The sequence below is a fragment of the Nomia melanderi genome, chromosome 7 (genome assembly GCF_051020985.1).
Source record: "Nomia melanderi isolate GNS246 chromosome 7, iyNomMela1, whole genome shotgun sequence".
Classification (NCBI taxonomy): domain Eukaryota; kingdom Metazoa; phylum Arthropoda; class Insecta; order Hymenoptera; family Halictidae; genus Nomia; species Nomia melanderi.
In genome coordinates this window covers 11,007,831-11,031,421 of record NC_135005.1, presented here as the reverse complement: position 1 = coordinate 11,031,421, position 23,591 = coordinate 11,007,831, and the positions used below count along the sequence as shown (strand labels likewise).

General features: G+C 44.9%; 3 protein-coding genes and 1 long non-coding RNA gene across 6 annotated transcripts in view; 1 reads left to right on the top strand and 3 right to left on the bottom strand.

Moving 5' to 3' along the window:
* Best2 (bestrophin family protein) overlaps positions 1-7,397 on the bottom strand; it is a 54,661-nt gene extending 47,264 nt beyond the window's left edge. The window contains exon 1 of the mRNA XM_031972012.2: positions 7,006-7,397. Coding sequence (XP_031827872.2) covers positions 7,006-7,076 — 71 coding nt within the window. The 5' untranslated portion in view covers positions 7,077-7,397. The remainder of the gene's footprint in view (positions 1-7,005) is intronic.
* A 1,589-nt stretch (positions 7,398-8,986) lies between these two features.
* Positions 8,987-12,584, bottom strand: LOC116424944 (L-lactate dehydrogenase). The gene is made up of 8 exons (XM_031972016.2): positions 12,285-12,584; positions 11,663-11,789; positions 11,090-11,207; positions 10,332-10,505; positions 10,066-10,239; positions 9,826-9,943; positions 9,622-9,745; positions 8,987-9,473 (listed from the first exon to the last, which is right to left on the bottom strand). Exons 1-8 carry the CDS (start codon positions 12,512-12,514, stop codon positions 9,306-9,308), a joined length of 1,233 nt encoding a protein of 410 aa, XP_031827876.2. The 5' UTR covers positions 12,515-12,584; the 3' UTR covers positions 8,987-9,305.
* Positions 12,585-12,727: 143 nt separating this feature from the next.
* Positions 12,728-19,120, bottom strand: LOC116424934 (L-lactate dehydrogenase). Of its 2 annotated transcripts, none has more exons than XM_031971988.2 (5): positions 18,892-19,120; positions 15,612-15,741; positions 15,067-15,532; positions 13,977-14,218; positions 12,728-13,597 (listed from the first exon to the last, which is right to left on the bottom strand). In XM_031971988.2, exons 1-5 carry the CDS (start codon positions 18,975-18,977, stop codon positions 13,433-13,435), a joined length of 1,089 nt encoding a protein of 362 aa, XP_031827848.1. In that variant the 5' UTR covers positions 18,978-19,120; the 3' UTR covers positions 12,728-13,432. The 2 variants fall into 2 exon arrangements, with proteins under 2 accessions (XP_031827848.1, XP_031827849.1); XM_031971989.2 differs by lacking the exon at positions 18,892-19,120 and adding an exon at positions 17,053-17,421.
* Positions 17,327-21,566, top strand: LOC116424936 (uncharacterized). Of its 2 annotated transcripts, none has more exons than XR_004234597.2 (4): positions 17,327-17,820; positions 19,119-19,424; positions 19,788-20,079; positions 20,249-21,566. It is a non-coding gene; the product is annotated as an uncharacterized LOC116424936 (long non-coding RNA). The 2 variants fall into 2 exon arrangements; XR_012998918.1 differs by having other exon boundaries at positions 17,327-18,136; positions 18,221-19,424.
* Positions 21,567-23,591: the final 2,025 nt, after the last annotated feature.

Here is a 23,591-nt window from a genome sequence, read left to right as displayed (position 1 = left end):
TAAACAGGAATACAATTTCGGAGCCTCGAAGTATAAACAAAATTTCGTTGCCTCGTCGGCAACAGTTTTCGAGTGATAATGGCCAAGTGTGAAACGCGTTAAACGTTGCCCTCGCGTCACACACACTGGGTCACCTCAGGTTTCTAGGCGATTCGATAGCGACACCAGTGTCGCTTCGCCTCTGTGCTCGCACTGTCGAACGTGGCTGCGTTTGCACACATGCACGGATCGCGCCGGTGTCGGTGGGAACGCGCGCGCGACCGCGCTTAGTACCCGGTGCAGTCCGCGGAAGACAAGAGAGGTGAACGAAATGTGTGTCATACGCCCGGAGTGTGCAGCGCGGCGAGCGCTCATTGTCATTCGCCATGGTGCCGATGCAACTACGCTCGCGTAGCCGTGCATGCAGGCTTGTAAAATAAACGCAGACGGCGTGACAACGTTAAATTCGCGATAGGTGGAATCGTCGCGGCGACGCGCGAACATGAGCGTGACCGATCGCGGTTTCGGCTGCGCCGGTGATTGCCGCCCTGCAATGCCGAAGAATGCATCCCGATTTTCTGTATACCCGTGTGACGATTCTGATCGGACAATTTCTGAGACAATGGCCTAGTTACCGCGGCAGCCGGTCATGGCTCCTCGCCGCTGCTTATTGAAGAAAGTCGCCGCTTTTGAATCCTCGAATCTTGCTTTTCATTGCTACCTGCTGATATTCTTGGTCTTTCGAATGCTCCAGCAATATTGTTAATGGTTGACTTTGTTGATCAGTTGATCAATTAACTGGCTAGTAGCTGGAGATTGGTCAGAAGGTCATTGCAAGATATTACTCGAGTTACAAGTTGATTGTGATATTAGGAAACATGTTATTCACCGGTTATATAAAGAAATAAGATGAGACGATGTGATGTAATATTGTTTAATATATTATAGTTTCATAACTTACTATGGTAAAACTTGTTTCCCGCACTACCTGCATCATGCACGAGAACTTTCGTTTGCAAGTTTTACTGGCGCGCGTTGGCTAAGTCCGATAATCAATACTTCATTGTATTTCATGCAATTAGATTATTTGTTTTGGGGATATTGAGATCTACTGCCAGGACCTACATTCATAGACAATCTACCGTTTATTATTTACAAAACGGTAAATCGATTCGAAACCGTGAATCACCTCTTCAATGATGGATATTGGACCAAGCAATTAACACCGGAAACTCGAAAATTGTTACTGAACGATCGACAGAGAGAAATTCCGAAATACGCAATCACGGACAGGGAAATTAACGCTTATGAATCACCGCTTTCGACAATTTACCCGAATTCACGGTTCATTGTGAAACCAGGATGTTTCCTCGCCGGCTCCGCAGCGGGAAAAACATTTCTTCGGCGCAGTGGTGCTCCGTTCCTCCGTCTCTCGGCTCGCGATTCCCTCGAAACGCGACGAAAGAATGAAAAGTTATCGAAGCGTGGAATTCCGCGAGTCACCGCCGCGCGATACGCGGATTTCACTTTTTTCGCGGGCTCAGCCGAGGCATCATCATCCGGACGCCTAATCTTGGTCAGGCTTCCGCGCGCCGCGAAAACCGTTCTTGCTTTCACGCGTGCGATTCGCTGCCACAGTTCTTCCGTTCACGCGCCGGTCCTATTTAGCGCACGTGATCAGCGCGCGCGTTCGCAACTCCTCGGCTCTGCGAGCGCAGGTGATCCTACCCGAGCGGCGGGACCCGTGGATGCTCGTTCGAATACCAATTACGTTATTTATAATCGCAGGATATGACCATTAGGATGAACGGCACCGCCGTCTTTCATCCCTTTCGCTTCTAACGGGACATACGAGTCTTGTGCAGCTCGCAAAAAATGCTAACGGGAAGTCGAGCAATTTTTATCGCCGGAATATGGGTCATTTCAGACCGTTTGACTCTAAAGCTAATTAATTGGAATAGGATGTTTGAAACCGTAAACACTTAATTCGCGGTGAAAGGATTAGCGCGTTCGTTCAACTAAGACACTTCGAAACTCGGCGGATCGTTCTAGCCGTGAGTGGTTTTGTACTTGGACGTTTCTTTCTCCGCCGAACCTTTGAACCTTATAGCTCCTTGCATGCTTGACACCCTATTGTCCACATACTACTCTTAAAGGAAACTTTACTCCAAAATCGTTCTACTTACTTTTTCCTTTACCTCCACCCTATTTTCCTGAACCTAAACCCCTAATGTTCACCTTAGACGCTACATCAGACGAAACAACGGAACTAGATCATAAATGCCACGCGTACAGATGTACTAAGTCGATGCCAAGGCTTGAAGAAGCAAAGTGACGCCCATAAACAGTTGCAGCGGTACCCGGTGGCGCCTACCCGCCTGGCCGGGGACAAGATTTACGCGTGAAAACCGCGTGCCAACCGTCAATCCGAGATCGCCTTAATGACCGGGCAGCCGGTGGTAGCCTCGTAACAGATCTGCCGTGCGCTAGAATCCGCGCGGTCGATTATTACTATTCTAGCTGGAAAACCAGCCGGGATTTTCTATTCCTGGAGAGCCGATACGTATTTATAGACCGCCCCGGACTCTCTCGTGTATTTATAGACGAGAGTCGAGCGCTTCTTGTTGCTTCCTTTGGCCATCGACACCGGGCAGGCGGATAGGAAAGCTGGCATGAAACGCTCCGGAAGCGCTCCACGAGAAAAACGAATTTCTTGCCGGTCGGCAGCATCTCGCGAGCAGCAAAACGCGCCGGCATACGAGATCCGCAAAAACGAACTGGACGATCCCCTATCTTCGTAACTGGTACACATCCACCGCAGCCTCCATCCCCCCCCTCTCTCTCTCTCTCTCTCTCTCTCTCTCTCTGTTTGCTTCTTTTTCTTTTTGTCCCGTCCACGGTGGGCGGACGCGCACGATTGCAAGAACACGTGTAGTACTCGTACGGAGAAATAAAAGGTAAAATGGCGCAACCTTGAGGCGCGCGGCAGAAGCCGCCCTGCTCTTGGGCCTGTCCGCAACACGCTCGCTACCCGCGAACGTTGTGTACGCAGTATTGCGAAAAATGATTTAACGGTGAAACGTAAGCGTGCGTATTACGAGCGTATTCGCCAATGGGTCCAGATAAAATAAGCTTCAGCTGAGGAACGGTTGAAAAACGAGTGCCTCGTGGGTAGAGTCAGATCTCTGATATCGTTTGTTTTCTGCGGCGATTGTGTCGAGTGGAACTGCTTTATTCTTACGCTAAACGCGAACCCGATGTGACGTAGAAATATGTCATTGGCAGTGACCGAGTTAAACTTTAGACAGCTTGGAAATTTTCGCTTGTTCTAGGCATATCGTTGTGAAGTTAGGTTAGTGAAATTAACACCTTGTTACTTCATTGAATCGTCGTAGGTCCATTCTATTCGGAGAACGCAGATTCTTCTTGGTCCCATTCGCATGCTCGTCCTCGGGAGTGTAATACATACGAACAGCGTGATCTATTGCGAAAATGATTTAACAGCTGGGTATGTAAATAAGCGCGTGATTGGGAACGTCGGGTCGCGAATACTGAATGGTACTCGTGAAATAGGGGAGGAATACTGAATTACAAGGGGTCACGGTGATACCGAACACGCGGAAGAAGATCAGCGTCGATAATCGTTCCAATAAGACATGGCCGGGCGGCCGGTGCTTTCGTAAACTACACCCAATCACAAATTCGAGGTAAACTGCACCAGTTTGGCTCGCGAATTGCTGTCTTAATCGCGCGGCGATCTTGCTTCGAGCGCGTAGTTCGCGACGATATCGCTATCACCGACGGATTCTCTATTTCTGGAGGATCTGCGATGTATTTATAGAACAACAACGGACGCCTCTCTTAATAGACGACGCGAGCTCGCGGCGCAACGAGCTGAGGAAAGCGAGATCTTACGTGAAAGCCGTTAAGGCCGTTTTCGAGCCAGCGTCAGCCGCAGAAGAGAAACCGAGACTGAGAGTCATCGGTGGATCCACCGACGCGACTTCTAAAGGTCGTGGAAATGTCAACAAACGAGCCCCGGCAAGGACGTTGCAAATTGTATGCATCGAGCCGGAGCACGATTATGCGTTTTCACGAGCGGCAATAAGCGAATCTCCGTTGGTATTTCGCGGCGTGGCACGTTCGGCGGCCTCCGTCACCACGCAGCACCTTTTATTAATATCGTTGATTAGCGTGCTAGTTATTGATATCGTCCGGAGAAAATTGCAGTCCGGTTGGTGCCGATTACTCACATCCCCGAGCATGAATAATCGCAGATTTTCTGCGTAAGAAGGATTTCCGTTTGACGCCGAGGCTAGCTGAAAAAATAATCGGGCTGCACCGCGAGGCGTTCGCCAGCTGCAAGAAGTTCGAAAGCGTTTCCTCTTTGATTCGTGGATGAAAGTACGACGCGATATCGTAGGTAAGTTGACCGCGGTAAAACTGTTTTGGAGTATTAAATGTTAAAAGTGGATGAAGATGACTCAAGATCGTGGCTGAAGACAATGTTCTTGCGGTAAGCTTGGAATATTATGAGTCACCATTGAAATAAGTCGACCGAACTTAGAATTCTTTCCTCGTTAAAAAGGTATTTTTCCTTTTATACTTGGATAGAGAGATTAAATTGTCTGATTGTGATTCTAAAAAACCGCCCAGTCTTCGCTGAACGGCGGTGATGTCTAAATTCACCCGGCCGTACGAGAATACAGGCAGCTACATTATTAATTCCTATCGTCGTTAATTTCATGCATCGCGGCTCTTGTTCGCTTTTTATTTGACTTTCGCACGGCCACAAGCAGCGACGCGCCAATTCCGTTGAGCGCTTACTATTTAATCAAGTGATTCTGGCCCGTTCGCGGAACACTCTTCTCGATCGTCTCACTCCGAAACCTGTCTTCACCTGCGCGAATAATTCTGTGCCGCGTCACGTTACATTTACATAAGAATAATTGTATAACATTTCGTTTAGCGCGTTACGCTTCGTGTGGGCGTTGATGTCACGTTGTTTCGAGGAAAGTTTTGCAACGAACCGACGGTTTTCCCCGTCACCGAGTTAATAACTTATTCATAGACCATTGGAAATATTGATATGCTCCTTAGCGTGAACACTTGATCGAGGTAACGAGAAAACGAGGTATCGACAGGGAAACAAAATTCAATTCCATGAAACACAACACCACAGTAGTAGCAGAAATCGAGAAGTAAACGCTGATCAGCCAGCGATTACTTTTTCAATCTCCTCGCTGTTCAAATGTTGAAATAAAAAATGATTTAGTAAATAGATCACCGCAATAGTTAATTTCAAATTCAAATGAAAATACTCGAGCAGTATAGAAAGTTTGTTTCTAAAACCGAGGATTAATCCCACATTTATGGACAATGGTTCAGTTGTTATCTCATATAAAATTCAAAGCAGCATAGAAAGTTAACGCAGTCGGCGAGCATTGTACGAAGTTCGAGGCAAGCAATAAATCAATTTTACAAGATCCCGGGCAACGTAGAGAGTTAATATAAACCACTGGGCAAGAATCCCCGCTAGTCATTATTTGCAACGCTTCCGAAGCTTCGCGTTACCGTGGCTCGCGTGAACGAGTCGTGCACTCCAGTGATACAATTGTCCGGAACGTGTACACAATACGCGTCGCGCATAATGGCAGGGCGATCCGTCGGTATTCGAACGCTATCGTTCCAACATGAGCGTGTACTGGAATGAAAGAAACGAACAGCGAAAAGGGGGGAAAAAAACTAAATCGCCGCGGTATTCCAGGCAACTCGCGCGCCTCGCGTCGCGTCATGTCGAGTCGTTACAGCTGAAATCGACGTATCGACGACCTTATTTCCTTAAAACGTCCAAGCAAGCGTTGACCGAGCGCCATTTCTGTGCTAGCGGGTTTTACGTGCCCCGCTACTGTGATTCACGTAACCGTACGCTCCGAGGAGGAAAAAATCAGGACAATTTCTGTACCGACCTGCACGCGTCGGATCGCTTCTATCGCGCTACCATTTGTACACGCTTCCATCTGTACGCTGAACCGAAAGACCGAGAAGATCAACGATAAAAACAGTGTCCCGTGATCGAGGATAACGACCAGCAAAAACTCGGAGCAAAAAGCTCATCGACAAACGCGCGGCGAACAGAAAAACCGGTACGAACGTCGCTTTTCCTCGGTTTTCCGCGTGCGCGTTCGCAGAATCCTTGCCCAAGGACTCGGTCCCGGTCTCGTGCGCGCGCGTGCAGCCGGTCTCTAAATCGAGACCGTATTCAGTCGAAAGTTGTGCGTTGCACAACCCGATCCGCCGGTCGCAATATTGCAATATCGTCGCGTTACACGGCGCGCGGACTATGCAAACCGTCTGGAAGCGTGCTCCAGTATCTCCGGGCGGTTGGGCGGGCGCGCGCGTGTCGAAAGTTCCTCGCAAGGGGATACCCGCGCGAATCGCCGGCTGGTGTGCTCTGCTCGAAATCCAAATCACGAACCGGGACGCGGGGTAGGGCGGGACTTTTGCAAGTCTCGTTAAGTCTCGAAACGCGCGTCTCGTGTCTGGCGAATCGCTCGGCGATTTTTCGGCTGGGATCGCGGAGGAACGTTCGGAACCAGCGGCGCGGCCGTTCGTTGTGAAATTAATCCGCCTCGATGAAAGTGAGAGCACACGGTTCTCGATCTCGTGGATCGGTCGGCTGCCGCACGGTTTCTCTCCGCCACGAGGATCGAGCCAGACACGAACGGCAGGCGCGGCGGCAAGGAGGATCGAATGGATAGCTGCTCGCAGCCGTTAATAGCGCGAGGTGTCTGTCTCGGCGAGGCTGAACAGAGGAGAGGACAAAATGGGAAAAGAGCGGCGGACGAGCACGGGGCCCGTTCAACTTGTTGCTAAGGCCCGGCGCGCTGCGCTGCCTGCCGCGGATCGGTTCAACCTGTCAAGAGTGTCACGAGGCGAGTGGCCGAGCGGAAATCAATGAACCCGTCCCGATACGGCTTTCGCGGACGAAAGCGGGCCGACGTGAAAATATCGTGGCGAACTCACTTGACCAGAATCCTCCAGAAGCAGCCGAAGCTGGAGCCGTTTGGCACTTCGCTCGCGTACGATATAGTCATTTCCTGCCTGACCAGGTGTGCGCCGTGTCCCGTGTCCCGTCCCTGCGGACTGTCGTCCCTATCTTCCGACTCCTCGTCGTTCTATCGTTTGCTCGGTCTGCTCTCGCACCGTCGGTGTTTCCGGTGGAGAATATGTACGTACACTCGCGCACATGCGGCGCGCGGGCCGCCGATTTTGTCTCTCTCCGATCCTTGATGGATGCGGGGTGGTTCGATCACCGGGTTCTATCAGCTGGATCACGCTCGGCTTACCATCAGGTAGGCTCTCCAACCACCGTTCAGATGGGACCAGCTGACCGGACCGACCGACTGTCTACTGACTGAGCTCCACTGACAGACGATAGGACCAACAGAGAACGGGGCCCGGCTGCCACCTCCACCTGGGCCTCAGTGCCGTTCGCACCTACCTAGTTGCCCTGGTGCTCTGGCTAGCAAGACAGCGCAGTTACCAGTGGACTCTGACACTGTGGCACTCCGACATATTCTCTTTTTATTCGTGCGCCGTTGGCCATACTTGTTGCTTTTGAAAACTGGTGCAGCTGTGTTTGTAGATTACAATCGGGCGATATGCTTCGGAGAACTTGGATCAAACTCTTCAGCTGTTTCGGAGATTATTAGTTTCTATTGAACCTGGTTCTGATAGGTAGCTTACTATCGAAACACTCGGTGACTCTGGTACTCAGATGTTTCATTTGACACAGCCTACTGTTCTTCAAAAACTAACAGAATTCAGTTTTTAAGTAGGATTCTCTTGCGAACAGAGTAAACGAAGAGCGTTTGAGTGTTTAACGTGAACAGTCCGGGTGGTCTCCACTCGCAATGATGGTTAATATAAAATTCATGGATTTGATTCCTTCGTCGATCTTTTATTCATTCTCCAAGGACTAATCATCTGAGATTTGACAGAGATTCTGGGGGTTCTTAACAGTTGTGAAATCTTTTAGGCGAACGGGGGCTTTGTAATGGCGCGCTTCGGTTCTGGGAAGCTGAACGCCTCCGAAGGACCGTTCTCGGAAGCGTAGTGCCGTTCTTACGGCACTGTCGCCGTTCGAATGCCGTAACACCACGACTATCGCCTTACCTGACGATTTCAATGCGACATCTCGCGGCCACTCCCCGCACTGTGCTCTCACCTTGCCGTGGCCTAGCCTGCGGCGGAATTGCGACCTTCTGGTACCATCCACCGGTCACCTTTCGCCATTTTTACGCGTACCGTCGAGGGAAACGCACCCACCGCGTCGTTACTTTCTGATTTAGGTGTAACATTTAACGTTTCAATTGTCTGGACACTCGCAAGAAGTATCTAACGTATACTGGGTGCGTTATACATTTCGAAAGAAAGGACACCGGGATTAGAGATTGTAAATATCGCCGTTTTAATTCCCGCGGTAATGTCCGCGGTTGTAGAAACCTCGATATTATCGAAACTTCTTGTTTAAATTGCTACTTTGGAAATGTAAACCCACGCGCAAGCATTTGAACATAAAGAGCCTCAACAATCATCGAAGGAAATGTAAGAGTAGGTAAGTAATCCGTTATACACAAGGGTTGACGGAGAACGCTTCAAGCGCATTTCACGAATATTTGTCAATTCTTTACCGCCACGTGTTCTAACTCCATCTAAACGAAGCCTCGGGCATTCAGGTCCGCTACAGAGAATTCTTTTCAGCTACGAAATACAAGTTCACGGTTCATCGAAGAGCAGGCTAATTTTTTTGTCGATCGCCGACGCTATTTAGACGATAGACAAGGCAAAGTAAAAGAGGTGCCCCTTTCCGATGGAGAGATCAACCATGACAGGCTCGTCTATCGACGTAAGTAGGGCACAACGGGAAATTCTGTTCGGGAGATCGCGAGATAGGTCATTGACGTCATCAGCGCCTCGAAACCGGCGTAGAAGTGATTCACAGGTGAAAAGAAAAAGAAGGTGTACCAGTCGCGCGGGCTTCGTCATCGCACGTGTTCGCCTCGTGCATCGAAGCTGGTCTTCAAAACGACACCGGACGGAAATTACGGCAATGTATCTTGGTTGATGCCGGGACGAAATGAGCGAAAGAACGCGTCGGGCTGGAAATAAAGTGGCTGACGATCGAGATTAAATGTCTTACGACAGGATATATTTAAAGACGCCCTTCACAAGGACAACACTCAGACTCGCAACACTCTGCTCGAAAGACGGACAACGAACGGTACACTTTTCACGTTGACGACTGAAGGCTCGCGCCAGCCTCACGAAGTTTTTACGTCTTTCTGTACGTTATACACCATGTTCGCCGATGCCTGGAACAACTTCTTCTCGGTCTCTGTAATTCGCATTCGTATGATATTCGTGATACCGCTCTCGCCGATGGCGCATGGCAGTGATAGAAATACTTCTTGACAGATTTCGTGGTGACCCTGCAAGTAAAATTTGCGTGTAAAATGTGTCGCAATTGGAAAATTAACATTTTACCGATCAACTATCGTAATGGTTCAGTAACGTCCAATATTTTTGCAAAACAGGTACTTTCTAAACTATAAAATCACTGTAGTATCAATTTCATACTTGGATCAAGGTCGACACAGGCATAACTCTCTGCGAGTTGCTCAATATAGCGTTAACGATGTCTGCAACCGAAAGACCGATAGCCGTGTTCGTGTACCCCTTCAGACACCTTACAGTAGGACCTCTGAAAAATTCCAAGAATTCGCGTATACAGTTAGCCGACAATCGGTCAGCGATTTACGAGGCAGGCAGCAGTAAGCTCACAATCTAATGACTTCCTTAGCAACTTCGAACCACCTCTCGTCGTCGGTTTCGAGGCCGATATTCGGCAGTATATCGCGAAACTGCACTCCCGCGACATTCACTCCGGACCAGAGTGGAACTAGGAAACGTTCGCAACGTTTAAACGCGTAACGCTTTGGCTTTCTCCTCCGGTAAGGGACATAAGAGAACGAAATCGCAGGAAAAGAAAAACGGATCGCGGCTGTTAATCGTTCGACTAACCCTGACTGTCGCCGTGCTCGCCGATGATCTGCGCGTGCACCGAGCTCGGGGCCATTCCGATGCGATCGGCGATCAGGTAACGAAACCTCGCTGAATCGAGATGAGTTCCACTTCCGATAACTCGATTGACCGGTAACCCGCTCACTTTCCACGTTACCCACGACAAAATGTCAACTGAAAGTAAAAGTTCCTTTTCAATTCCCTGGCGGAAGATTGACCGCGTAATCCTTTCTATTCTAGTGAAACGCATGGGCAAGGAATACCACCTGGATTCGAAACAATCAGGAACACCGCGTGCGGGCTGTAGCTCGCCAATGTCGGCACTATGTTTTTCAGTATCTCCGAATTTCGTTGCACCAAGTCTAAACGGGATTCCCCTTTTACCTGACGCACGCCCGCCGCTAATATAATCACCTTCGAATTGCTCGTGATGCAGAAATCTAAGATGAGACCCAACTCATTGGCTGACGTGATTAAACGGCTGGGGGGAGTGATCAGAGTCCAGTTCTCATAAATTTCAACGTCATTCTTTACTGAATCAAAAACATTGATAGATGTGTCTATATCGGATAGGTGTAACTTCCCGACTCTCCCGACTTTCTGTCTTACGAGACGCGAGTATCGCGTTTGCTCTGGAAATCCCTAGCGGGATGTACCCGCTCTAGATCTATAGCTCATATTTCAAAGAAGTATGAAGACATGCATCGGTTTCTCCGGAAATAATGTAGTCTAGGAAATGAAGTAATTCACACAAAGAGTTAAGGAGATCAAGTACCAGCGGTCAACATATTAACATTGAATCTGCATATGCATTCGCTAACTCTTTAGCTAATCCTGATGAATCGATCAGAAAGTCTGAGTAATGGGATTTAGATATTTTTTACAGCCAATTTTTCTAGAATACACCAGTGTTAAAGAATTGATTGTACAGCAAGTGTATCGAGAGTTGTCTTCCATTAATTTAAAGGGATTACAGTTGAACGGACTCTGATCGCGTTTCTTTTCGATCGTGGATCCTTTTTACCTGTATCGAACTCGATGCGCGGATCCCCGAGAAACACCGATCCATGGCAATAGTCCATTCCTTCTCCTTCTAGTTTCTTCGGGAAAGCATCGACCATGGCGACGTGCGAAGAGATCCTCTGTGAAACAGAAAAATAACGAATGTTTGCAGACCGAGGCGGGCGTGTCGAGGCTACGCAATAGCTGCTTTCCATCTTCGGAAATGCACACGTGCAGCAACCGATGCACATTTTGCCGGGTTTCTAGCATGTTCCTCGGGTATTCGTATCGCCTGAAGATTCGCGCCATTTGACTTTTCTCGATAGATATACGGACTTTCTCTTGAGTTTAAAAAAGAAACGCTTGTTACCCGAACGTTCCTATTATCGACGTCCTTACACAATCTTCATTACGCAATAGTAGAAGGTAAATATTATGAATGCATAGTTTACATACAATATTAATAGCGAGAGGCGGAGATACCGGAGACTGTTTTAAAACTAGCTCGTAAAACTAAGATTAGAGGCACAATGAAAAAACATACATAAGAACGTCCGCCGGTATGTTGGAATTCAAAGACGAATAAGAGGTGTACCTGGAATAGAATCGCGTTCGCGATCGCTACGCCGACCATACCAGATCCTACGATCGACACTTTGTGACAGCAGTCCCTGACTGGGTCGGTCACTTTGCATAGTAGTTCTTCTTTTAAGCACAGAGGTCTAAATAGAATGATACAGTCTCATGAAATAAACTTCTGCTACTGCATCTGTACGAATGGCACCTAGAAAATTGTCACGTATGAAATGTGCATTCTTTATTAGAAATCTTATTGGCAAAAACCGGGGCATTAACAAATTGAACTTTACAGTACGCTGTTTAATTAAAGAATGATTTCTCTTTCAGAAAATCGTTTCATGCTTTGATTTCTTGTTCAAGAGAAAGTTCATTCCTCGCATTCGGATACTATAGAATTGTTCAAATCTTTCGCAAAGATTTGGTTCATTTAGTAGTTCCCCAGCACCATTTGATCGGAGCGAATGAAATTAATAATAAGTCTCAATATAGTTTGCATTTAATATTCATTTCAGATCAAAGTGAAACGTTTCATACGCGACAATGTATTCGATGGGCATCAAGCTAGAACAATGGATGAGAGAGAAACGTTGAGTCAATGGATGATGATCGGTGACACATGAGCAATCAAGAATGCTTACTCGAAACTGACCGCTCTCTGTAAATCAGATCCGGCAGTGGCATCTTTGCCAAAGTCAGCGGCCACGATTTTCTTGGTCTTGATACCGGCGAACACCTCGGACAATATTGTTGGGGGTAAAGCTTGACGAGGAAGCTTCCTGTGAAAGCTTCGCCTCGATATTTGACACACAGTGCATACGATGCATCGCGGATGGAACCTAGTCGACAATATCCGCGGGAATAAAATCATTGCTCCTGTCACACGACGATTTTACAGTATCACATTGCATGGACATTGACGGACGATTGACAGACGAAAAGAGGCTGGCGATCATAACCGATCTAGTGAGCCGCCATCGCGTCGGTTTGCCAATTGTTAAACAATCCATGGTTACTCGGCAAAGTACAGAATCCGTATCGCTAAATTGTTTCGCCGTTATACCAGAGTAAACGATAGTTGGAATGTTCGTAACATTTATTTATTAAAATATTCTTATAAACGTATAAGATAATCGTTCGTTCGGTAACAGGAAATGTTAGGACATTGTGCTTTTTGTACTGGGAACGTACGAGAATAATATGTATATATTTATCGATGCTAAGTGCTGCACAGGTCGAACCCCTTAAAGTTAAACATAAATAAGTTTGTATTGCTTTGTTAAATGTTACGCTACACAACACAAAGAATGGTTTTTAATTGATTCTAAATGATTTTCGATCGATATACAATTATTCTCGTACGATACCCTTTCGTACGTCGATTTAGTTAAATATCGTACGTTATTAAATAACAGCTGTGTACATCAGTGACACTAGAATACTGTTTGTTAAATCACCGGGAAGCCAAGTAATCTCCAACGAAATTAAGAGCTCCTCGACGAAAATTCACACCGGTAAAATACTTTATAGTTACACACCCACACGCACACATAGAGACACATCATCGATCTATATGCGACCCGACCGCGCTGAGGCTGTCGAAACACATTTCACGTTATAAATATAGTTAAGTGTTATAAAATAATTAAGTAACGAAAATGTAAGTAGAAGTAAAAGATACTGGCTCGACGAAAGAACGTTTGTTTGATAATGGATGAGGAACAAACGATGCGTTAAATTTACCTAGACAGTTAAATTGTGCTAACACGCCGAAAGAACGGTGAATTGTCTAGAATTTTAAGTCTTTCTGAACTTCGTGCATCGTCTTCGCCGATTTGTGCAAAAGACTGAGCTCGTTCTCCGTCAACTTTTGTTGCACTATGCAAGTCACTCCTCCTTCTCCCAAAGCGCACGGTAAAGACAGGAACACTTCTTCGTCGACTCCGTGGAACCCCTATCAATAAATAAATAAACATATAAGTAAAATGTTGTGAGACGTCTCTCAGTCGCCGATCGATTTGACACAGCAGAATTGTAAAGTTCAATATTTAATATTAAATTTTGTATAACGCATCAGTATGTGAAGCATCGGAAAAAGACAGTTTTCTTTCTCAATGTACATGCGATTTCTCGCTTAGTCAATTTTAGAAAATGTCGCGTGCATCTCGTTAGAGAATATTGAGTATTTCCAGTGAAAAACTTCTGGGGCGCAAAGGATTAATTACGAAACAATGTCTCTAACGTATTTAATCGGTTCTTTAAATTTTTTCAAAGTTATCGTTTACGTGTCAGGCAATTTTATACAATGCAATGTGTACAAGTTATTGACTTACGGTAACTAACGTGGACACCGCGTGAACTTGGTTCGAGTTTCGCAGTATGGCCGAGGCGAGGTGCGAAACGCTAAGTCCGATAGCCCACGACGTGTACCCTTTCAGTTTGATCACTTCGTACGCACTGTCGACCACTTGCTTATGCAAATCGCTCCATTTCTCGGTGTCCTTGTCGGTACCGACGTCCTCGTTCAGATCACGCAACCTCACACCGGCTACGTTCACTCCCGACCATACCGGTACTGAACGGAAAACAAAAATTGCCTTATATTTATAAGGTTGCGTACAAGCATCGACAAAAACTACATTAATTCAAAGATAAAATTTAATCGTATTACGAAGAAAAGACAGCATACCTGTACAACATGGCTAATGCTAAATGTTTACAGAATGATAAAATTCTGCGATCGTTTACACCTGCAGCTATCAACTAAGATTTAACCCTAATCGGACCACAATGTGCCTATGAGTCACATTCGAACTTTTTACTGAAATTTTTTTATCATTTCATATTGCATTTCCAAAAATTCTTTTGGGCTTTTAAAATTTGGGCCCTATAAACAAAAACAATAACATTTTAATCATTCCTTTTATTCTCATAAGTGACTGAGAGTCACATTGTGGTATGATTCGTTATAAAAACACGTGGTATAATTAGGGTTAAACCTTGTTTAACAAGAATTCCTATCAAGAATCTTACATTCGCAGAATTTAATCTCGAAACACGATCTTAGTAGAAACAGACGTAGAGATTGTATTATTCTACTGTAAGAATGTTTCAGATTTAAACTCCACGAGCATTCGTTTCAATTTTTCTCAAAATATATATTAAACCATTACACGTATTCCTTACAAGACTACTGCATCCTAAGTAGCTTCTAACATTGAACAACAAAAGAGTTAAAAACAAACGAGCCATGGTAAATCTTAAAATAGCCGGCAAACTCTTATGACTCATCTTAATCCACAAAAATTTATGACCCCTGTTAGCAGCATTCTCGCGTGCACTGTTATCGCAGATAACGCGCAGTTATCGATCAGCTGCGTGTCAACGGCAGACAATATTTAAAGTCAAAATGTCCAAACGTACCGCTCGTGTCGCCGTGCTCCCCGATAATCCAGCCGTGGCAGGATGTAGGCGCGACGTTTAATTTCTGCGACAAAAGGAACCGGAACCTGGCGGAATCGAGATTCGTTCCGCTCCCGATTACGCGGTTCTTCGGCAGCCCGGATAGCTTCCATGCAACGTAAGTCAGAATGTCCACCGGGTTCGAGACGATCAAGAGGATCGTGTTCGGGCTATATTTGACCAGCTGCGGAATGATGCCTTTAAAGATGTCTGTGTTCCGTTGAACCAGGTCCAGCCTAGTTTCACCTTCCCTCTGTCGAGCGCCGGCTGTCACTATGCAAAGGCTAGAGTTCGCGGTGCTGGCGTAATCGGTGCTGGCATTAATTTTCGCGTTTTTCAAGAACGCGCTGCCGTGCTGTAAATCCATCATCTCCCCTTTTAGCTTGTCCGCCATAACATCGACGAGAACCACGTCGCTAGAAACGTTCTGTAACATTGGGAACATGGTTTCGGTTACAACCGCGGTTTGTCCGCTATTTTCGGAACGCCTCGAAAATCTGCCTTACGTTCGTCAGGATGCTGAAGGCGCACGCCATTCCGACCTGGCCAACACCGACTATGGTGATCTTGTTCCTGCCGACTGGGACCGGTTCTATCACCGTGCTCAACAGTTTCTCCTTCAATGGTGCCATTATTCTGGAACAGAATTGATTACGTTTCATTAAACCTTGATATTGTTCGAGTTTTTCATTTACATAATGTACATTTTGTAACGGATGTTTTCGATGTAATCAGAATAATCGAATTTAAGAGATTGTGTACACAAGGAAGTTGACCCTTTGCACTCGAGAGGTGACTTCCAGTCACCACTTGATTTGATGCAATGACACTATAAAATTTGATATTTAATATTGAACTGTGTATAACAGTGTGTGAAATATTGAGATAAAAAAGCTTTGTTTCTCAATTTAATTGGGGTTTCTCTTTGAGTTCATTAAAAAAGAACATCGTGTTTGTCTAGTTAAAAAATATTATATTTCTAACGAAATACTTCCAAGGGCAAAGGTTTAAAATTTGTATCGTTTAAACTGTAGTTCAACCACTTGGAGTGGTACAAGGTTAAAAGGTCACAGTGTTTGATCGCCATTTTCTTCTTAGACTGTCAAGGTTAAAAAGGTCACAAGGACATTAAAGTAGAGACTCTCCATTGACGTACATAATACCATGCTTTTTCAACATTTTTTCCTAAATCCTTTTTTATAGACAATAAGGTCTCGAAGGGATTAGTTTGAACTATTTTACGCAGGTATTAGATCTATATTCTCTGCTCATATTGTGAGAAAACATGGAAACAGAAGAAAGTCCTAAAATTTCCACCTTATCAACGTGTTTACAATATTCTAGCAGCATGAATGAATCACCGATAAGGGTCTCGTGAGTAGCGCACGAACTCACGAGATGCCACTACCTGTACGACAAAGCACGTGTACCGGAACACCGGTACCGGGCCTTGCGGAACGTAGATTACGTGGAACGCGAGCAGAGAATAAAAACCAGTTTCGCCTTATCCAACGATCACTTTGAACGTAGTGTATCAAGACCGCGTAAACTTCGGAGGCCGAAGAAATATTCTGTCCATAATATCACGTTAAAACGAACCTTGGAATCAAAATCAAACGGACACCTAAACGTTTACTTTTAAAAGGGACGCATTAGAATTCAAATCACTGTGTACACAGCCTTGCCAATGTTTTATCTCACACGTGATTAAAGAACCACCAAGCGACGCGAGACAATTAGCTGGATAAAGTATCGCCAATTGTAACAATACTGCGTCTGACCCAGCTTCTATGGGAGAAAGGCCGTCGGATAAATTAGAACAATCCCATAACTGGTCACTGCTCGTAACGGAGCTCGAGCATCGCACTTGTCCTTCCCTCGGATGAAACGCTCTTACGGAGACCGTATCTTACGTTAATAAATACAACAAGCGATACTTTCACTAACCTAACGTTTCCGTTTGCGGCGTCACGAGAGACAAACAAAAGAAAACACGAGGCAAATTCACTGGCGTAGCAATGTGCGCGCACGTCCGACTCCTCTGACAGCTCAGAGACTTCTGTCCGCTGGCCTGACCTTGTCCCCCCTTTTTATACCGGCCATGGGGTCGGCCAGCCGACGCTGACGAGACGGAAAACGTCAGGCTTGCATCTGACCAGCTGAAATTCAGCCCCTGCCCCCTGCCACGCTACTTTCCCACGAATTTCCGCGACGAACTCGAACCACCTGGCTCCGATTCGCAGGAAGTTGACGAATAACGGACACTTTTAATCGGATCGAGACGAGCCGCGAAAGCATGAAAGGTTGGACAGGTGTGTCACAATTTTCTTCGAAACGAAAGCGGCGCGCACGCGTCGCATGACGCAATATAGCTTCCTCCTTGTTCATGCACGCGGCTGATCGATCCGAGCGGCACTTTCTTCTGAATCCCTACCGGCAGGCAATAAAACTAAAAGCCTACAGGATGTCGTCTTGTTCCGAGGGAACTAAAAATACTGCTGGGGACTGGTGGAATGTCTCTCCATGGGGGATGTTTTATTGCGATCGGACGGAAAGTTAATTTTGGAGCTCCACGGTTCACGGGGACACAGATTCGAAAACGGTCACGTGCCACCTCGGGACGCAGGATCGCGGAAGCTGGTGCAACGTTGCGCGCAGTTTGCAGCAGTGGGAGTACGAGAATTTGGGGAATAATCGTTGCCCATGCGATATGGGGTTTGTACTTATCTTTTCGTGCGTTGTCATCGGTATGCGCTACGTCACGCTTGTTGCGAATGTTTGTATCTTTCGATCTTGATATGAGAAATGATTTTCGCGACATTTGAACGATAACGAATTGATAAGCACCTGATAATTCTTCATTCCATGATAGAAGTGTTCTTTAATAGTGATGCGTGTATGATTGATTTCTGGCGGTCGGGAAAACAGAGAGAGTAAAGAGTGTATAAATCGAGGATTTCTGATAACAGTTGTTGTAACTGTTATTGTTATTGCAAAATGATGGGTTCACGAGGATACGTGCAACTTGAATGTAAATAAACAATCAATTCGCGCGTGCACGTACGCAACTAATATTAGCTGCTTTAATTTTAAACACGTTTGCTTTGTTTCTCAGTTGAATACCATCGACGATAAACGTGTGGAAACCAGATGATTCAATCATTAACGCGTGCGACTAATCAGAAATATAACTGCCAATTCCAACGGATATCAAGCCTCTCAATTTTCCTGTTAATGCGCTTCTTATTTCATTTAAAAATCTGTTAACGTTGCCAGACATTATCAAGTGGACAATGACATTAAATAATCAACGGCATCGCCAACTTCCGGTGACTTCGATTGACCGCAATGTATAACTTCGTGCTCGACTCGTTTTTCTTTACGGTAGCCATGTGGGGATTGCCGCTATTTTTAAGATCATAAGACGAGCACGTGATTCTGGCAGTTCCACGCATCGAGTGTGTTCATTAATTTCAGTTTTACAATGTTCAAGATTATCAAGTATTGATATTAGAAAGTTAATTAATAAGTTCGAACTTTCGAGTGACTTTTTCACTATACTTTTTTAATTACGTTATCGGTTGCCCTGAATATCAACGAATTAATCGTTTAAAATCAAATAATTGACAGGAAATGAGTTAATCTTCGTTAGAATACGTCACGTGCTTACGATACGATTATTATGGTCAATGGTGGGGGTACTTCAACGAGTTCCATGAAAATCGAAGCGAATGTCGACCGACACGTGACGTCGCGACCGTCAATAGTTCATTCGTATTCACTTACTTGAGGTTGTTTTTCCGAAGAAGATCACTCCGCAATTTGCATCGAGTAGATAAGCTTACCACTTTCCCGCACAGTCTCGTAAGCATTTTATCAGCAACCTCGAATTACGCGATGCTCAAAGACTTTCATCGAACGACTGAGTAGTTATCTAACCTTGTATTCGATTATAGTTACTAGACAGTTTTCATTGGCGCCCTACGTCGCCTCGCGATTGCGTGTGATTCCAGGATTACAGATTGCTACGTGTTGCGAGACGTTTACCAAGCTGTTGAATCATCGTGCACGATGCAGCGGTTGACGCCAACCGGAATATGACGCAACTGAAAACCACGTGTGTGCAATTCGGCGGGATTCTACGTGATCTTGATCATGATTCTCCGTACCCGCTTCCGATTGGTCCTCTTCAGCCTCTCTTTCACCTGGTCTAGTGTCGTCTCTTCTTGGACCAGTGTTTCTCAAACTGAAGAAATTTCGGTTTAAACCTTCGAATATTTCGGTTTCTGGCAATTATAGAGACATTGACATAATTCAAGGTATCACTATTTTTATCAAGAATTCACATTCACTGAGCAATTCCACTTTAAAGATTTTTTCAAATTTGAACAGTAAAACACTTAATCGTTTGCATTCGAGACGTGACTCTCAGTTATTTAATTTGATATAGAAGAATCATAAAGTTCAATGTTTAACATTAAGTTTTGCAAATGGATCAGTATATAAGATATTGAAAGAAAATATCTTCGTTTCTCAGTTTATGCGTGACTTCTCGATAAGTTAGTTTCAAAAATGTTCTCTATGTCTCATCAGAAAGCTTTTTACCAGAGCTACCTTTTACTTTGCGGAGTCAACCGCTTTGGCAAATGAGTGAGCCATATATTAATGTCGAACTTTTTTAGGCCTCAGTTTATTGCTATATCATAGGCGACATAAAAATCTTTGAAGTGTAGGCGTGAATCGTGATTCAAGAAACGTTAAGAAACACTGTCCTAGACGAACTCCCGCTATACACATAGACGAGTTCTCGTGCGGGATGACGTGACGAAAAACACGTCTGACCGATCCTCCGAGTTAATTCCGGCTGCTCGTAAACGTGATCCGAGTTATTGCCCCTATCGGCACTGCTGCCAAAATTATTGTCATTCTCGGTCATGCGGCTCGCAATAATCAGATCATTTGTGTACTGCAAAGGTATTCGAACGTTTTATGAATACTGTAAATAACTACCGACGATTATTTAATAACCCCTAAAGATCGATAATTAACGGCTAAGAATATCTTAGTAAATTTTTTTCATTACGCCAGCAACGCTAGACACGACTCGAGTGATCTAATAAACTTTTTCTACGGATTATTTCAGGCAGAATTACCTACGTCTGTTTTTACAAAGCCCATTAATTGGGAAGCCTAATAATGCGGCAAGTAGCGTAATAAGATGGAATTTTATATTGGACCGCTAAGTACGAATCTAAATTGATATAGTGGTAAGTCGGCGGAGAATGCAGCTATTCTATAAATTAGATCACACAGAACGAGCTTTTCCAATGGAGGTTTAGCGAGCAATCCGGCCGCGGATTTTTCTAGGTTAAATATAACTAATGAATTGGCATCGAGAATTGGATGAGAAAAAATTCCGAAGCCGCTTAAATGACTATAAAGCGAGGTCTTTAATAGAACCAATTAAAGTGTGAAGATTATTTCAAGGTCGTGCAGGTCTTTTTTATAACAGAATTAACAATGGAAGAAAAAGCCTAGGACGTTTTAAAGTTATTTATACTTTCATAATGTAATTAATAAAAGACCCAAGGATGCGCTGCGGTGATCAGTTTTTTCAACAATATGTGATGGGATCGAAGAGGAACTTAAGGACCGCGTAAAATCGTTTATTGTCAAGATAACGTTGAAAAACCAATGGCGACGTTAAGGACACCTCAAGGACTCCGCCGCTATTACAATAGAATTTACATGTTGCCCGTACAACAGGGTATTTCCATTATTATCTGCTTCGTTTTTACTAATTTTTTTTCACTTTCTTGTTGCATAAATTTCTTACATAAATTTCTTGCATAACCCGCCAAATTGACACTTTCGGTGGCGCGCCGGTCTGGACCATTCGTCTGATAATTACAATCATTAGCGTTGTCGTTCGACGGTCGTACCGTTCCTTGAAATTGGCGAGAAAATCAAAGAGAGGTTTAATAGGTAAATTAACTGTTGATTGGTTACGCGCGAGCGGCGTTTCTGTTCACTGTTGTTGAAAGCCGGTGGCATGTCGCGGGTCGCGCAGCCGCCGCCATGTTACCGTGGCGCTGGTCTATGAAGATGGCGAGCGTAATTACAAAGTCGAGGAATTGAAGAGTCAACGTCTCGAATTAGCATAACCGCACGAACGCGGTGCGGTGTAACTTGTGTCGCTTCCACGGCCGTTCCCCTGCACACGTGGCGATTCACGCTCGATTTGCGATCCATATAATACTTTACGTTCACCGGTTCTGCGGTGTAAATATAGTGCCAGCCGAGACTCATTCACTCGATCAGATTTACAATCTAACTATCTACGATCTCTGGATCACGGTAATTAATGCCGCATCACTCGTGCTGCTCGGGCTGGCGTACGCTCGAAACTGGACTACCGATGATTCATTGCTATATTGAATATCTTTATAGGTTTGTAGCAAATATCGTTGACTATCGGTGCGGAAGAATAAAAGTTTTAATCAACTTAGACACGGATTTAATACCCCACGCCCTACGCGGCCGTTCATTAAAGGTTGTAATTCATGTTTTCATTAATTAGTCTTTGAGAGCATGACATTCATGACTTATGTTAAACGGACTAATAAAGGGAGAGGTCTGGTTTACTGGAAGGAGGTTGCGTTTAAGTTAAAATGACAATTAGAAACGATCTATCCGAAGATCGTCGTAACTTTCGATCTGTTTCATTGGAGTATTCCCTTCTAATGAATTTTAATGAGCGCATAGAGCCTTTTATAGTTCAAATTCAGATAATTATTAGTTTTCTTCTGCGATCAAATTATTTCGCGGGAAGAGAAACGATTTGCTTTGTTTTATTTTTGAACAACGCTGTTTCTTGGTATTCCGCTCACGGTTATAGCTGGCAGTGTAAAGGGCAATGAGTTGTTTCAATATCATCGCTCATATTCTTCGTCACCTTTATGATGTAATTGCCGGAGAAGTCGTTGAAACTATTCCTCTCGGAATAATGCGTATATTGCGTCAGCTTTACATCGATCCGACAATTAGTAAAGTCCACGAACGCACTACGGTTTTCAGAGAACTCGAATCGTTCGAAAAGGTGGACTTGTTGTTATATATATATATACAACCTCCGATGGTATTTCTGGGGACGAGTTATATTAACCTAACCGCATTTTACCGGTCGAAAGCGAGATTTTCGTCTTGGGAACATCGCTGAGGAAGTTCTGTGCTACGTGACTTTACGAGCGAACACACCCATTCTACTTCCTCTTCCATCGTACTGATAGCTTTATCTAATACACTCCTAACCACTGGAATAAACAGTAATTTTCAATGAGAAGGAAGCTATTAATGCGATCAAAATTCTACGAAACGGGCCGGCGACGCGGTGAACGTTGTAATTGCATTCGCGGCAATCATTTTCTCGAATAAATTGAACTGTATTCTCTTGATTACTCTTTAAAGTAATCATAATATTCTATAAGACGCGAGTTATTAATGTTTAACTGCATTCGTAATTATATATTATGTACTTCCTTCCTTTCGGCTCGCGTTGATCGAACCCGTCCAGTTTTCAATTAGTGACCTTAAAAGGAATGTTGAACATGATGCTGGAGATGTACAGGGTGTTCCTAAACCCCGCGCGTCAGAGCGCACTGAACTGTATTAGATAATCTTCGCATATCCGACGGTTTATATCCTTACCGAATACCATCGAGATACCATTTCAATGAATGCAGTTTGTGCTCCACTTTTTTTCTCATTATAAACAGTGAAATCTTCTTTCGAGATTGATAACACGTGTAATGTGAAACAATCAATATTGGAGCGATACTATCTCAAAGTGGTCCGATTCAATTGAATATTACACATAACAATCACTCTCGAATCCTCAATCATAACCCCGAAGAAAAATGATCGTATCATTTCCTCCGCATCGTCGAGCAGCTTTTTCTCGAGTTATTCTTTTTGCGTCGATGCTGAATACTGATAATCTTAAGAAACAATATTTACTTTTGCGAACAATATCGCGTTCCAAAGACCTTGGTAAACAATTCGTACGCTTTCTACCGAAAATGGTCGTCCAACCTAACGGAGGACCTCGAAGGTACCTTAAGGTAAGTGAAAGCGGGTTAAGGATTTCGTCAGAGGGCAATCGAAGAGATTCTTGATCCGCGAAATCAGGACAGTCTCGGAGGATATGCAACGAAATTTCAATGCAACGGTCGCTTCAGGATAAAACACGCGCATCCGCTGGTAGCCGCGTCGGGTATTTTGGTCCGGAGAACATTCGGTCTTCTTCTCGACTCGCGATTGTAAATTATCACAGAAGGGTTCGCCGACACTATAATTTGAGGGTCCAGTTTACGTTCGCCGTGAAAGCAATTCGCTGAACGGCTGCGCTGCTCGTTGGTCGACATTTCTCTGACATCCTCGCGGAGCCCGCCGCGCCTCGAGCGTCCGTGACACGATAACGAAGCAGA

Coding starts and splice junctions, on each gene's coding strand:
- LOC116424944 (XM_031972016.2), bottom strand. CDS start 12,514: ATGATTTTATTCCCGCGGATATTGTCGACTAGGTTCCATCCGCGATGC. Junction 11,790..12,284: donor CAGAGAGCGGTCAGTTTCGA/GTAAGCATTCTT, acceptor CATTCTATTTAG/ACCTCTGTGCTTAAAAGAAG. Junction 11,208..11,662: donor CGAACGCGATTCTATTCCAG/GTACACCTCTTA, acceptor TCTGTTTCACAG/AGGATCTCTTCGCACGTCGC.
- LOC116424934 (XM_031971988.2), bottom strand. CDS start 18,977: ATGCTTACGAGACTGTGCGGGAAAGTGGTAAGCTTATCTACTCGATGC. Junction 15,533..15,611: donor CCTTCAGCATCCTGACGAAC/GTAAGGCAGATT, acceptor CCAATGTTACAG/AACGTTTCTAGCGACGTGGT. Junction 13,598..13,976: donor CGGTGTCCACGTTAGTTACC/GTAAGTCAATAA, acceptor ATTTATTGATAG/GGGTTCCACGGAGTCGACGA.